The sequence below is a fragment of the Brassica napus genome, chromosome C5 (genome assembly GCF_020379485.1).
Source record: "Brassica napus cultivar Da-Ae chromosome C5, Da-Ae, whole genome shotgun sequence".
Classification (NCBI taxonomy): domain Eukaryota; kingdom Viridiplantae; phylum Streptophyta; class Magnoliopsida; order Brassicales; family Brassicaceae; genus Brassica; species Brassica napus.
Window position 1 is genome coordinate 2,206,045 of NC_063448.1, and position 15,436 is coordinate 2,221,480.

General features: G+C 33.3%; 2 protein-coding genes across 2 annotated transcripts; one reads left to right on the plus strand and one right to left on the minus strand.

Moving 5' to 3' along the window:
* Positions 1 to 6,600: 6,600 nt before the first annotated feature.
* On the plus strand, positions 6,601 to 10,682 carry LOC106402252 (transcription factor bHLH128-like). Its single transcript, XM_013842949.3, has 6 exons — positions 6,601 to 7,173; positions 9,145 to 9,434; positions 9,674 to 9,802; positions 10,007 to 10,072; positions 10,178 to 10,246; positions 10,367 to 10,682. Exons 1-6 carry the CDS (start codon positions 6,690 to 6,692, stop codon positions 10,421 to 10,423), a joined length of 1,095 nt encoding a protein of 364 aa, XP_013698403.2. The 5' UTR covers positions 6,601 to 6,689; the 3' UTR covers positions 10,424 to 10,682.
* Positions 10,683 to 12,993: 2,311 nt separating this feature from the next.
* LOC106401093 (chitinase-like protein 1) lies at positions 12,994 to 15,360 on the minus strand. The gene is made up of 4 exons (XM_013841530.3): positions 15,121 to 15,360; positions 14,385 to 14,793; positions 14,136 to 14,295; positions 12,994 to 13,660 (listed from the first exon to the last, which is right to left on the minus strand). The coding sequence occupies exons 2-4, from the start codon at positions 14,770 to 14,772 to the stop codon at positions 13,243 to 13,245; spliced, it is 966 nt and encodes a 321-aa protein (XP_013696984.2). The 5' UTR covers positions 14,773 to 14,793; positions 15,121 to 15,360; the 3' UTR covers positions 12,994 to 13,242.
* Between the last annotated feature and the right edge of the window lie 76 nt (positions 15,361 to 15,436).

Below are 15,436 nucleotides of genomic sequence, written 5' to 3' on the forward strand. Positions count from 1 at the left end.
TCATAGAATAATAATATAAGATTTTGATAATAAAACTTAAACCGTCCAAAAGACAGATAATTATATATAGATTTTAAATCACTGAATCCCATAAACCAATTACCCAAATTAATATATTATTTCTATTTCTATTTGAGACACTTATATATGTCTTTAAAATGTATGTATATCCATTTTCTTTTATTTTAAATATGTAGAAGGTAGCTATATTTCTTTTTGAAAAGTGAATCTATCGAAGAAATACTCTCATCCATTATGAAATTCATAAACTTATATATGGTTTGAATCAACCTAATTGTTTAGAAAAATATTTTTCAATGAGTTTTGTTAATTTTGGAAGTGTCTTATAATCTTCGTGTCACATTCGATTGGCCCGCAGTACAATATACTTCTTAGGATTAGGAACGGTCTATTTAATACGATAAAAATATTTTTCTAAAGAGAAAATGAAATCGGATTTGAAACTACTGTAAATATAGATTTAATAAATTACTAATTATTATTTACATAATCAATATACAACCTTGAACGGGTATTTTTCTAAATAGTTATTTTTATCCTAAAGTTTTTTGCTTTCTTCTAAAGTTAATTAACGTTTGTTCACAACAAGTTTCATAACAAAGAATACAAAAAAATGATTTTACAACGACATGAAATTTTCTAATTTGAGACTTTAATTTTCAAAAGAGGTTATCCAGCTCATTGGCCCCAAATTGATTTCATTTGACAAACAACAAAAATCTTGTACAGGGAAGACTAACTAGAACTGTGTTTGTAAAAGCATAGAAATCAAGCATGAATGTGACCTTGATCTTTGGTTTGACGGTATCTATCTAAATTGTGATCTGATTGGCGAGTTCGTGGGAACATAATATGATCTCAAAAGTTAATTGAAGAATTGTATCCTCAAAACTTTTTTTAAAAATGTTTTTGAAATTAAATATCGTTCAGACTAGAGAACAAGATTCTATTTCTCTTTCTGACTACAGATTGTTCAAATTTTCGCCAGTGATATGAAGATGTTCTTATAAAGTCAGACAAAATGTAAAGAAATGGTAGAAAACAAAATCACAAGAGACATGTCGTTCTCTTCCGTGTTTGTTCATATGGGCGTCGTCTGAGCAGACCGTTTATTTAAGTCGGATTTGGACAATTTAGATGTCTGATGAACGAACGTTACTGCGCTCCCTACATATTATATTTCGCACGTACGTGCAACGCAACCCTGTTCTATAAAAATGCATTTACATGAAATTATATATTTACGGAGTTGGATTAGCATATGTTTGATGACACGATAGTGAATCTATATGCCTTTCCAAAGAGATTAATACATGTTTTTTACAGATGGAGGTTTGTCTAATATTATTAAATGGCCTCAAACCCAAGCTTTCTTTACTTTAGAATACTATAGTATACTACACTCTATAGCTACAATAACACCTTATTTATATATTAGGCAGAAAATTTGGAACTGTGTTACATTAAAAGAAAAGACGACAAAGCTGGGTTTTACTGAATTATCTGACTGTTTTACTCAATCATATAACCATTGAATTAGTATATAATATTGCAGTTATATTACTAACTTAATTTGGATTTTAGCTCACGAGATATTTTGTTTGAAAATTAAAATAGGAAGTTTGGTTACAGATCACATCATTCAACATTCAACATTAAACATGTCGGGAATAATAAAGACATGTTTATGTATGATCAGAACTGAAATTAATATTCAAATTTCAAATTTTCACGAATCACATTGGTCAAGAAGGGTGGGGTAGAAAACACGTACGTTTATATTCCCGAATGTGCATTAGATGTGTGTATATTAGTCTCACTCTCTCAAAAAAAAACGTTTAACTAATTGTGATTGCGTTTACAGAAAGAAGAACGTCTGTTTTGCATGCAAAAAAATCTTAAGAGTTCGTACGCATCTTAATTACGACTCCAATTTGTACTCTTAAGAGAAGCGTTGGATGATCCATACAATATGAAACATCGTTTTCGTTCTTTCCTTATAAGGATGTAGTAAATTTATTTGTTATTTTTTGAGAAAAAGAGACGGACAACGAAAACGATAGGTGAGAGAAGAAGTTTCCATCTTTGCGGGCTCTATATTTCAACTAGTAATAAAAATAATTACTGATAAAAATATTTCTCTTAGGCCATGATTAACACCGGTCTTTTGACCGGGATTCTTAACTCATGATTTGACATTTTTTTCCACACTTTTCGACTAAGAGACGACTCTTATATTTCTTATTTAAGAGACGGTTCTTAGCTTCTGTTAGTTAAAATCTAAAAAAAGTTAAAAACCGTCTCTTGTCCGAAGCTGAGAACCCCAGTTAAGAAACTCTGGTTAATCATGGTCTTAGCTACCAATTTGAACGCAAGGGTCGGTAACAAGTTTTCAATGTGAATTTAATTAGTTGTACTGTAATTATTTTATATTAATTAAACATTTTATGCAAAACTATAGCAAATTTGAAAACTTGTAACAATGTTTTTGTTGAAACTTTGCACTTTTATGATCGTAATAATTTAATTTTGAATACAAAATTTGGTTCTATAGTTGTGTTGGATATTATGTGATCCCATTCGGCTTGGTAAACCAAGCTTACTGCATAGGCTTGGTAATTCTTCTAGATTGTTTTGGAAATTGGATTTTTATTTTACATATATAATTCACAAAGGAATTATTTTCTGTGGATAATTTATGAATTCTTTATGTGAAAAATATATTTGTTGCTACAATTTCCATGAAGCAATATAAGATGAGTTTTCCAATCTACCACACATTGATTTTCTTGTCAATATATTGTTTTACTTTTTTTCACAAATGTAAATAGATTTGTAGCGGTTTTTCTGTATCAAACATATCTTATAACATTTCATAAGAAAGGCCGGTGACAAAAAACAAAGGTTTTATATCGAGTTTCTGTGTTTCCCATTTATATTTTATTCAATTTGGTCATGAGTTTTTACGTAATCCATGACGTACTCGAGTAGCGTGTTTAAAGTATATATGTTGGGAAAAACGATAAAAGTAGGGGGCGTCAATAATTTTGTTGGTCCGTTTGTAACAATCTCTCGTTTATCATGTTCTTACAAATGAGGAGATAAAAGAAAAGTAAAATTGGCTTGATGTATAATTACCAGACAAAACCAAGTGATCTCTGGATGTGTGTAGCTGTTTAAGTCCATGTGCGTTTTTTCGAAAATCTTTTAGCTAAATAGTGGGAATGTACTAAGTACTAATGCACTGTTCTTAATATATAACAAGTAAATTTGTATGGTTGAATGTTAAAAGTTCCATTATTATGACATGGCTGGAGGGTTTACAACAGTTAGATGGAAATGGATCTGATTAAAAACTAATATTTTACGAACAATATTCAAAAACAAATCTATAGGGGAAATTTCGGGGAACCCAATAAACACGGGGCAAAATAAGTATCATTTGTTACTATTTGTTTAAAAGAAAGTTACACAAAAAGTTACTTTGTGTTGGTCTTTAACATGTTTAGGTACTTTTTGTTAGAGGTATACTTTTTGACTTTTTTTTGTATTTCTTCTTTCCTAAATGCTCCTCTCTAACATACTTGCAATCAGGTCAGAAATGAATAGCAACTAGTTACTGATATTAGGAGTTTTCAAGGCTCCTAAGACAAATGTTATAGTATAGTGATTGTCGAACCAGTTCTAAGGGATATCAAAGCACTGAGAATGCAAGTACTCACTTAATCTAAGTGCAACCAATGATTTAGATGGGTTTTAAGCTATGACTAAAACTAGAAAGCAATAACATAATGATACTTTCTTGACTAAGGGAAAAGAGAACTCATGGGCATAGGGATTAGACCTTGGGTGATCAAGTATCGAACTAAGGATGGCAAATGATCAATCAAACTATCAACCTTAAGCCTAGACACAATTCTAAACAAGCTCTATGTCTAGATGAATGCTCATTTGCTAACATATCTCAAACATCAAATGTCTTTGGTTGAATAATATGAAAGCAATCATTACTAACAAGTCTATTAGCTATCTTAGCATCTTTAACAACAAATGTCTTTGGCAAAGTATACTAAAAGCCTAGGAGAGTTGTCTCAGGCATTTCATCAAACACTTTTCGGGTGGGAAATGCCTATTGATCAACTTTTGAGTGGCCAACTCAGAAGATGCATTAGGAATACTCTACTAGCAAGGAACAAGAATGATCTACACTAAAACATCCTAGAACTAACCTAATCACCCTTAATCTCCCTAACCCATGAATTCAAAAGGTGATTACTCACTAATCTCCATGATTCCTCTTAAACCCATATTGGATTTCAGATTAATCATGTAGAGAAATAGATAAGAAATCAACAATAACACAAGAACATAACAATCAAAATCCAAGAGATGAACTTCTCAAGAGAGTTTTTGTGTATTTCTCAATAGATCCAAAGATAATCTGTCTCCTCTACAAAAGATGTTTAAAACATAGGTTTTAGAAATGTAAAACGTCCAAAATAAATTGCAAAAAGGTCTTTGAGAAGTCATGATTTTCGGCAGCAAAATAACGCGGAGCAACTTGCAGGTGTCGCTCCGGAAGGTCGCTCCAGGGCCGATTTTTGGTGTCTCCGGGCGAGAGGTCCCGAGCGACTTTGGTGTGTCGCTCCAACGGGTCGCTCTGGATCGGGATCGACCTTGATAGGTCGCTCTGAGAGGTCGCTCCAGGGTCATCTAAGACTGTTCGGAGTGACGAGAACGCGAGCGACTTCATGGCGTCGCTTTAGGAGGTCGCTCCGAGAGGGGTGTGAGATGCGAGCGACCTCGGCGCGTCGCTCTGGGCAAGTCGCTTCACGGGGTGAGTATGGCGAGCGACTTCACGGGGTCGCTCCAGCTAGGTCGCTCTGAGAGGTGCTTTGGAGCGACCTCATGACGTCGCTGCGGAACCTCGGTCCCATGCTCTGCTCGTCCAATGATCACATATTTCACCTCCTTTGAGCTCCAAATGCATCCAAATAGCCCCAAGAACTCCATGTGGCACTCCAACACCTGATAGAGACTCATGTATGCAAAATGTAACCTAAACATGACTAAATCCTAGTCTATATGATCAAAATGCACATGGATAAATGGATAAGATAATGGAAATATGCAAGATATCAGTTACCATTTTCTTAGTTACAATTAATTGGTAGGTTTGTTTAACAGTGTGATTTGTTTGGTATCGTTAGATTAAAAGATGAGAAAATTAATCTGATGGCTGGTTGGGTAAAGAGAGGGAAGGCGGGCGTGAAATGGGGAGATTTGGTCAAGCGAAGCGTGGTTAGGTGAGGAGTGGTCACGGGAATTGGGAGAGGGTTGACTAGAGTGGTCACAGTAATTGGGAGAGGGTTGAGGAATTTTGGTCGAAGAAAATGTGATTGAAAGTGCCATGCGTTGTATTGCTGTTTATTGGAGAGTTGGGGTCAGTTTCAATCGGTGTGTCACAGTTGTGGCCGGGCTGATGTGGTGGAGGAGTAGAAGACGGTTGAAAAACAGACAGCATCCACACTTCCCCAACACTTCTCCCAACCAAAAGACATGGATTGTGTCTTCGTCGGATCGGAGGAGAAAGATGGCGGTCGTCGCTATTCATCTGAAAAGGAATCAAATGGATCTAAGTAAATCTATAACACAAGGTTTGAAATAAGATTAAAATGGTAAAATAATTGAAAAAAGGTGGAAACTTGGAGTCACCGTAGAGTTTGGGCTGCAACAGTGAGAATTGACAGTTTGCCGATGAGACAGAACAAATTGCCGGCCAGAATGAAAAAAATCGCTGGTGAGAATAAACGAATCGTGGTTGAAAATTGAAGAAATATTATAATTTGGAGTCACCTATGCTTTGGGATGAAGCGGTGGGAAGATTTACGGTGTCTAAGGTTTAGACAAATATTGTGGTAATGAGGAGTTAGATATGGAGAAAGTAAAAAGGTAACTATTATAATTTTAGTTTGAAGAATAGTTTAGACATTGCTATATGAGAAAATACTTGACAAGAGAAAGTATGCTAGGGTGATACGAGGAGTCACAATAATTAAGGAGGTCCAATGCTCAACTAGACCGTGGAGGGTCCAATGGTCCACCCAACTCTAAACTAATTTTGTAACCATTATGCCCAAAAACCTAACAAATCTCACAATGGTCAGATTTATTCTAAGCGAGCCGAACCAAATGATTAATTAATTATCTTTTAGTTAAAGTTATACTATATCAATTTCTCAATAAACTACCTATTACAATTAGTTAAATCTTCCATAAACCAAAATTCACGGAAATAATGCTTCATGAAATATTTAGATATTAAACCCCATAAGAAAACAAAAATATCATAAACAAGAGTTATTATAAAAGCCTTTTTGGTTTTGTGGCCCAAAGGTGATTAAGCTGACTCGATAATCGGTTTAATATAACATTAAAGGTTTACTTTTGATTTGGTTCGGTTTATTTTTCTATAATCTATTGCGAGATCACGTGAGGCGCATGTGGACAGGACATCCAACGAAATGGGCCAATCGCTTTAAAGTGAAGACTTTTTATTACCCCATAAAAAAGCATCTAATCTTTTTTTTTTCTTTCTCAAAACGTCTTTTGCATCTCTCTCTCTCTTTCCCCTCCTCCTCCGGCTCCATTTGGCGATAGAACAAGTCATGTACCAATCATCTTCCTCCACGTCATCATCGTCACAAAGATCATCGCTCCCCGGCGGTGGAGGCGGTGGCGCAGGACTGATCCGATACGGGTCAGCTCCTGGATCGCTTCTGAACTCTATGGTGGATGAAGTCATTGGAGGGTCAAACGGTCGAGACTTCAACTTTCCACCGCCGGATAACTTCCTCGGTGATTTCTTCGCCGGAGCTGATTCTTCCTCGCTGAGATCCGAGTCCATGACTTGCGGAGTCAACTCATCCGACGGCCAAAAACATCTTGGCAGCAGCAACAATAATAATAATAATAATAATAATAATAAAGATTTGCTCCTGGACAGATCCTACGGTGGATTCAACGAGATCTCACAGCACAAGATCAACAACCACGTTGGAGGAGGAGGAAGTAGCTCTGGATCTTACTCTCTAGCTAGACAACGTAGCTCTCCTGCTGACTTCTTCAGCTACCTCTCCGGTGAAAAAAACAGTGAGTTTACTATTTTTATTCTTTTCAAGAAAAATTTATTTGATGATATTAATATAAAAGATTCATAACTTCTAGGATTTGCCATAATCGTAATGTAGTTTATAAGATTAAGTTGGTTACTAGATGAAGAACAACAACCATCATTCATTCTGACGGATCTATTTGGTGAAATCTTCTGTCAAGAGGCAGCTGAGGGTATTTTTGGTATCTCGTTATACTGATTACGTAGCTTTATAGAAACAGTTTCCACTTTCCATAGTATTTTTACGATACGACGCTATAATGAGTTGACATTTGTGAGATCAAGGGTGTTTGGTAATTTAGCTAGTTGGTATTTGTGCAAGACGTGATCCTCGTATCTTCAAAATGACGAAAAGGTCCTTGGTCCGAACCACGTGCTTGAAAATACAGTACAATGTGGCTCGGTTACCCTTAAAATCCCCTATATATTATTTGTGAAACATTACAACTTCTTTTTGTAGCCACGTATCGTCACTATGATGATTCTTAGAATTACTAGAGAAATAGATTGGTCCATCTAATTATATAATAAACTTTTTATTAAACTAACCATAAATTCATTATTAATGTCAATTATTATTTCCTTAATTAAAGATTACGGAATTGCCTAATGTGAGTAAAGTATATATGACAATTAATGATTTTGAATAAAAAAGATCTGATAAAAAAATGTATCTTCTATCAAATTTGTTTAATTTAAAACTATTAAAATAACTTTAAAAAAACAAAATAACCATATTATAAAAATTTAGATTTTTCTGTATATTTTATATTTTGAATTTTAAAAAATGACTATAAATTACTAAAATTGTTAAAAGTCTCACATTCAAATTTTGCGATCCATGGTTTAAAATTTTTGTTATGACAAAATACAAATGATTACAAAATCATATAAGCAAAAGTCTAATTTAATTAATCATTAAGATTTAAAATATATATGTATATATATATCATTCTAAATTAAACTATAAACCATATTGAATAAATAAATATTTTAGTTTCAAAATTTACTTTGAATAATTTTTTTGATAAAAGTTTTGAACTAACATTGATAAATTTTTTAAAATTATCAATTACTAAAATTATTAGTCCCACAATGAAAATTTTGTTATCAGTAATTTAAAGTTTTTGCTATTAAAGATACACATGATAAAAAAAACATATGAGTAGAAAACACCATTAAAAAAATAGACATTAATATTAAAAATATACTATGTATGTTAATATCATTTAAATTTAATTACATATCCTATCAAATTTTTTTAAAAAATTGTTTGTATTAATAAAATTGATTTATACGTTCGCACCAATTTTATTATATATGTAATAGTTACTGACTTTTAATTATTTAATATATATTTATTATTTCATAATATGTAAGAACATATAATACATAAAATAATTTATATATATAATTTTTATTCCGCGCAAGTTGCCGATCTTAATCTAGTAGGATATTATTTAGTATATATCTTCGAGGGATCCTATAAGCCAAGTTGCATTTTAAAATCAAATAAAATAAGAGGATGGTGTTTGTAGTTCGTGACCAATAGTATGTCTGCTGATGTGGCGTAATTTCATTGGTTGTTTAGAATATTATTTAAATGGAAAGCGATAGATCTTAATTGGTGGATCTGTCCATTTTTTTATTTCTATGGTCCTGCGTATTTCATTTGCCTCGTTGTTATCTAGTAATAATAACATCTTCCACTTCCACCGAATCTGGATGTGACTTTCAACAACTAACCGGTCACCAATCTGAACCGGAATCTAACTAACCGATATCCATAAAACCAATCTTGCTTTTGGATCGATTCGTTTTGCTAACTCTTTATTTACATACACGTAATTTGTTTCTAACATGACGTGGAAAGTGAAATGATTGCTTCGAAATTATTCTCGTAATAATGTGATAACAGTCTAATACACTTTACTTACTTTGAAAATCAGACTTCTCGTTGAACCAACCAACCAGTGATTATAATCAGCAAGGAGGGTCTAATGCAGGACGTGGACCATCGAGACTCAAGTCTCAGCTAAGCTTCACTAGTCACGACCCACTGTCTCGTATCTCTGAGGTCAATGAGACATCTGTCCACGATGGTTCAGGCCATTCGTTTTCCGCGGCTAGCTTCGGTGCCGCCACTGATTCTTGGGATGACGGTTCCGGTTCAATAGGGTTTACTGTGACCCGACCCACTAAACGACCCAAGGACATGAACTCAGGTCTCTTTTCACAGGTAAATTATTTTGTTTTGATAGGTTACACAGTTCACTATCTAATTTTTTGTCAGCGGTTAATTATCCGTTACATGTTATGTTAGTATTTCAAACTCACAAATAAAAATACTTTGTTTTTACATGTTATATTAGTATTTTGAATGCAGCAACTATTTTCTTGCAATAATATAAATTGTTGTTGTTGGGATCAAGGGGCAAACACTAACGAAATCTCTTTTAATTATCATTGCTTTTACAGTATAGTCTTCCTTCAGACACTTCAATGAACTACATGGATAACTACATGCAGCTTCCCGAAGATTCTGTACCATGCAAAGTTCGGGCCAAACGTGGCTTCGCCACCCACCCGAGAAGCATCGCCGAGCGGGTCAGTGCAACACACTCTTTTCTTTTGTAGCAAGATGCAACCGAACTAATTATGTTGTTGCTAATCTATCACAGTTCAGTGATAAAAGAACCTACAATTATATGTCGCTGAAAACATAGAAAACAATTAGCGAGAGGTTTATTTATTTATTTATTATAAAAACCTTCTTGTTTATGTGTACTGATGATGATGATATATATGCAGGAGAGGAGAACGAGAATTAGTGGGAGACTAAAGAAGCTACAAGATCTTGTCCCCAACATGGATAAGGTTACTCTTCATTTTGAATCATATCAAATTTAGTGTATAGTTGTAACATTGTTAAATAAAAATGTTAATTTACTTATATGATATACTTTTTACTGGTTTTATTAGCAAACAAGCTATTCTGACATGCTGGATTTAGCGGTACAACATATCAAAGGCCTTCAACACCAACTTCAGGTCCCCTACAAAACTATTAACCGGCTTATTTTTCTATTTACATCAGCTGAATCCATTTTTAGATTTCTCTATAAATTCATTGATAAATATATACGTATACGTTTTAATCTACAAACGCAGACTTTGAAGAAAGAACAAGAGAATTGCACGTGCGAATGCAGTGAGAGACCAAACTAGCCTAGCTACGCAACCCTAACGGTAGGGATGCAGTGAGAGAGGTAGCTGCAACCCTAACGGTAGGGATCATTCTAAATTTATCATATGCTGTTTGATAATGTAAGAGAATTAGAGAAGATGTAAATAAATACATTATCAATTGCCTAATTCTCTCTTATAAGCTTCCCTCATCGAAACAGTGCCAATTGTCCATTACATTTTTTTCAAGTCTTATGTTCTCTGAATATTTGGAATAATTCGAATTATGAATTTACAATTATTTGGTGTTTCAAAAAAAAAAAGAATGACAGTTATTTTATTTTAAAGTTTTGATCTACTTTTCTTCTAGTTTCAATTTTCACAAAATAATATCTCAAACAGAAGATTGATATGTCAATTTGTTTAGTTGCATATCAAATCATTTCGAGTCCAATGCAGACACTCAACTACTCCAGCCATATTCAGAGCACTCTTTTTACCACTTAAGGAATAATATGTTGAATCTATTTACACATGAGAAACTGTTGTCTTTTCGTAGTATTTTATTATTTTTATTTTCCATCGTGGACTTTAAAATTTCCTCAACTCTTCACTGATAAGCTGAGAATTTATATCTAGGACCGGACATTTTATCCGTTAAATTTGATTCGATTCGTTATTTGTTTCGGTTCGATCTGAAAATTCCGGATATCCGTAAACTTTCTAAGCAAAGCAAATACTAAAAATCAATATACGTTAAACTCGAAACAAATCACAAATATTAAAATTTTGGAAAGCGGATATCCGATCCGATCTGGCAATATATAAATACATGTATATCTTGATTTTATTTAAAGTTTTTAATGTATAAAATTATATAATTATTATTCTAACATATGATTGATAAATTATATTCACATTATTACTTATATAAAAGTATTACATAGAAGAAAAAGAACACATTTATGACAATTATAATTTTTTTCTTAAGTTTTGTGTTATTATAATTGTTAACTGAGCTCAAATTTTTTACAAAATATGTAGATTCACTAGTTCTTTTAATTTTTTTTTATCATATATATCATGTAAGAAAATATTTTACAAAACAATTTTGTATCAAAATTTTAAGATTATTTGTATTAATCAAAACATATGAGATATCCGTAAGTATTCGTAAATATCCGCAAATATCTATTTATTTTCTGGATATTTGTTTTTCCGAATATCCGTATTTTTCTGAAGCAAAACAAATCGAAAAATTAGATATCTGTGACATACGAAGCAAATCACAAATACTTTCAAAATTAGATATCTATTTATTTTCCGGATATCCGTTTTTCCGAATATCCGTATTTTTTCGAAGCAAAGCAAATAGAAGATTAGATATCTCTGACATACGAAGCAAAAAATACATTCAAAAACCCGGATATCCAATCCGTGTACAGACCTATTTATATCTTTCACTCATAGAAGTCGGAGAAGCCCATAAACAATTGTACAAAAAAGGCCCTATTAGTCAGGTCGATTGAACTCATGGTAACGTGTGGATTATTACCTAAAATAGTAATAGTTTACTTGTAATAAGTTTCCTTTTTAATTAAACTATAAAAACTAGAATTTCATATCTGATTTAGATACAATGATATAATAGTAGATGGATATGTGTTTGTATCATAGTATGTTATGAAATTGACAGAGCAGCCCTGAGGTTAATTCTGTTTTAAATAATTTAGAAGTTATATGTTTATATACATTATCTTATAAAATTTTGAAAATACTATGTCAGTGTTTCAGTATGATCATAAATGGAGTGCTGTAGTTATTTTTTCTTTTGAAACAATGGGATCCGAAGCTAATAACAAAGGATGCAACATGAATACTGTATTACTAGGAGTTTTCCTGCGCGCATAAATAGTAATCAATAGTTATAAAAAATCATAAACGTATTTTTGTAATCTTTTTTTTTTGGTATAATTATTTAAATTTGATTTGATTTATTTTTTAATAAAGATAAAATTAAATTTTATAAAAATAGTTTTAATTATATTATTGTGTTTAATGATTATTTATTTTATATATATATATATATATATATTCCCATCTAATTTTAAATATATACATTTATATACATAAAAATATAAATTCTAATAAATTTGAGACTTTGTTTGTTTTAGTTAAACTGAAAAATCTTTTTGTTAATTTAAATGATGAAGATGAACGGATAAATTTAAATAATGCTTAAATATTTAACTATCAATTTTTTTTTGAATTAGTATTACTTTATTTAGTTTATTTTTATTAATGTGAGATACATATACATATATATTATTATTTTAATTGTGATTTATGAATTATTAATATATTTAATAGTTTACCATAAATAAATATTTATATGAAAAATTGACATTAATGATGATATTTTTATTACCATATTTAAAATCCCTGCAAAAAAAATTTTAAATTTTTATATGAAAATTTTACATCTCACAATTAACATGATGCCATGTCACTATTTTCAAAAACCATGTCATCTATTATAAGTGTCATATCATCTAATGATTGTAACGACGACATGTGTATAAATCCCTTAATATAGTTTAGGAGATGAAAACTCAAAAACAAACTTATAGTTATATAATAAACGAATAGAAACACCAATCGCAACACACATTCTTTCTTACTTTTACACATTGAAAATACAACAATTTCAATACCATATACAATACACAAAAATATAAAAATTTCGTTTGTATAAGTTCTACAGGGACGAGCCCTAAATAAAAATCATACACTTATTGTACGTAAACACTTCTCGAATGAAGCAATGTGACTTGAGAACAAAGGCAAATACGGAGAGAGACTTACGAAGGGGAAGTAGAAGGTGCAGTTGCAGGGTTAAATGCCTTCTGCTCAGCGCAGCTGAGCTCATCGTTTGGCCCCGCGTCTTCCCTTCCAATACCCAAGAGGTCGAGGAAGTACAAGTAGTGCGAGACTATGTTGCTCATTGGCTCAATGTCACCTTGACCACATGTGTACTCACCGTACAAGACGTTCATCGTGGTACCAAAAGTCGGGCCACGTTTGGACAAAGTATCATTCTTTGTCGGCTTCCAGTTCCCAACAAAGATGTCGTGAGCTGACGGCTGAGCTTTCTTGATCGGTGTCATCCATCTCCAGATTGCAGCTTGGAAGGCAAGCGTCGCGTTCTGCTCGATGTACTCGGGGTGGTTCAAGAGATCGGCTTTTAGAGCATCCCCAGCTGCACCGTAGTTGAAGTTCCTTCAAATAAACACAAGTAAAAATATTAATTAGCCATGGCGCTTTGGGTCCAGTCACGAGGATAGTGTCAAAATCATTACTCCATGACGTATTTTTAAAAAAGTTTCGCACATATTAACAAAAACTTGTTAAATTTTGATTATAAATGTTTTTTTTTGTAACTAGTTATTTCCCACAATTTTTAGTCAATCAAAATTCAGTAAACACAATTAATGTCTTTGAAATTTACGATTTACCATAATTACATGTATTGAAAATGTAAAAACTGTATTTTCTAAAAACAATTTTTTTTCTAAAACATGGAACATTTGGAAACAGGGGGAGTGTTTGAGTATCCATTTCAACAAAAGTAGAAAGATTTGTAAAACAGCTTTTATTTGAAACATTCTTTCAAAAAATAATAGTATATTAATTAACCTTTGAGATCCTTGAAACTGAGTATATAAGAGCTTCAAAATAGACGATAAATGCATACCAGTAGATGGGTAAAGCACCACGTCCGTAGTACTCAGCTCCAGGGCTGCAAGGGTACTTGTATTTCCATGTCTCGTCACAGTAAGATTGCATTGGACTCATCTCCCTGTTATAGCACAGACCCCAAGCTAAAGGCCCTCCTGTCGCAACTCCGTATCCACCTACATAAACACAACCACATTAACACTCATGCTAGTAATGCAAAGCTGCTTAAATCTGAAGCTATTAGAGTTTGGAAGAGGAAACTGACAGGAGGTTTTGCTGGCGACATGACCGAGAAACGCAGCCATTTCTTTCTGTCCCATGAGCTTTCCACCAGTGGTACCAAACCCGAGAGGCTCGAAGAGAGCAGCGGCGGTGATGAAGGACTGGTAGTCCCAGAAACCAACAGCATGAGCTATGGGAGTGTTTCTTTTGGCGAAGAGCTGCTCAAACTGGTAAACCTGAAAGTAATCTGATATGGTCTGGTTACAGCAGTACTCAGACCACCAGACACATTCCCACCCTTGCGTGCACACTTTCTTCCCCTTCACTTTCTTCACTTTAATCGTCTTGTCTTCCCCATTTGCAACCAAAAGAAGACTTGACACAGCCAGCAGAACAAGGATAAAGACTGAAACGCTCCGGATCGTCACCATAGCTTAACAAGCAAGTATCAGCTACAAAATCATTAAAAAAAAAATAATTAGACAGCTTAGTGTTTGTCTTGTCTGAATCTTGTCTGAATCAAAACAGCAACAATACAAAAATATTGAAGTTCTTTTATTTCTAGTAATAACAAACATCATTTCTGTAGCTGTAGATTAACCAATATCATACAAAATTGGAGAGGATTGATGAACAAGATTAGAATTTGAGAATAGTTCAATGTAGATCAGAGATTGTCAGATTACGAAATGAATAAATGAATCAGCTATACAAGATCTCAAGATTAGCTTTGAATCGTTACCAATGTTATAACCAAGTACTAGGGCAGTAGCGCTTACCTGAAATGCTGCTCAGCTAGATCCAGAGAGATTGAGAAAACTACTTTTTTTTTTTTTTTTTTGCTTCGTTGCCGAACAATTAAGAGATCCTCAGGGGAACGAGAGAGGAAGGAAGGAACTAAACTAAAGCTGGTGATGGGTCAGCGGTCTCTATCAACCGTTGGATTAGAGTGCAAGCAACGGTGAAGATTGCGTTTGGTGAGGTGAATGTGTCGGTATGAGAAGACAGGGTGGTAAGTGGTGTGGGCCCTACTTAAGCGAAGTGGAGCCTTCCACCGACAGCTGAGCAGTCCAGAGAATCTCTTTTAACCAACCG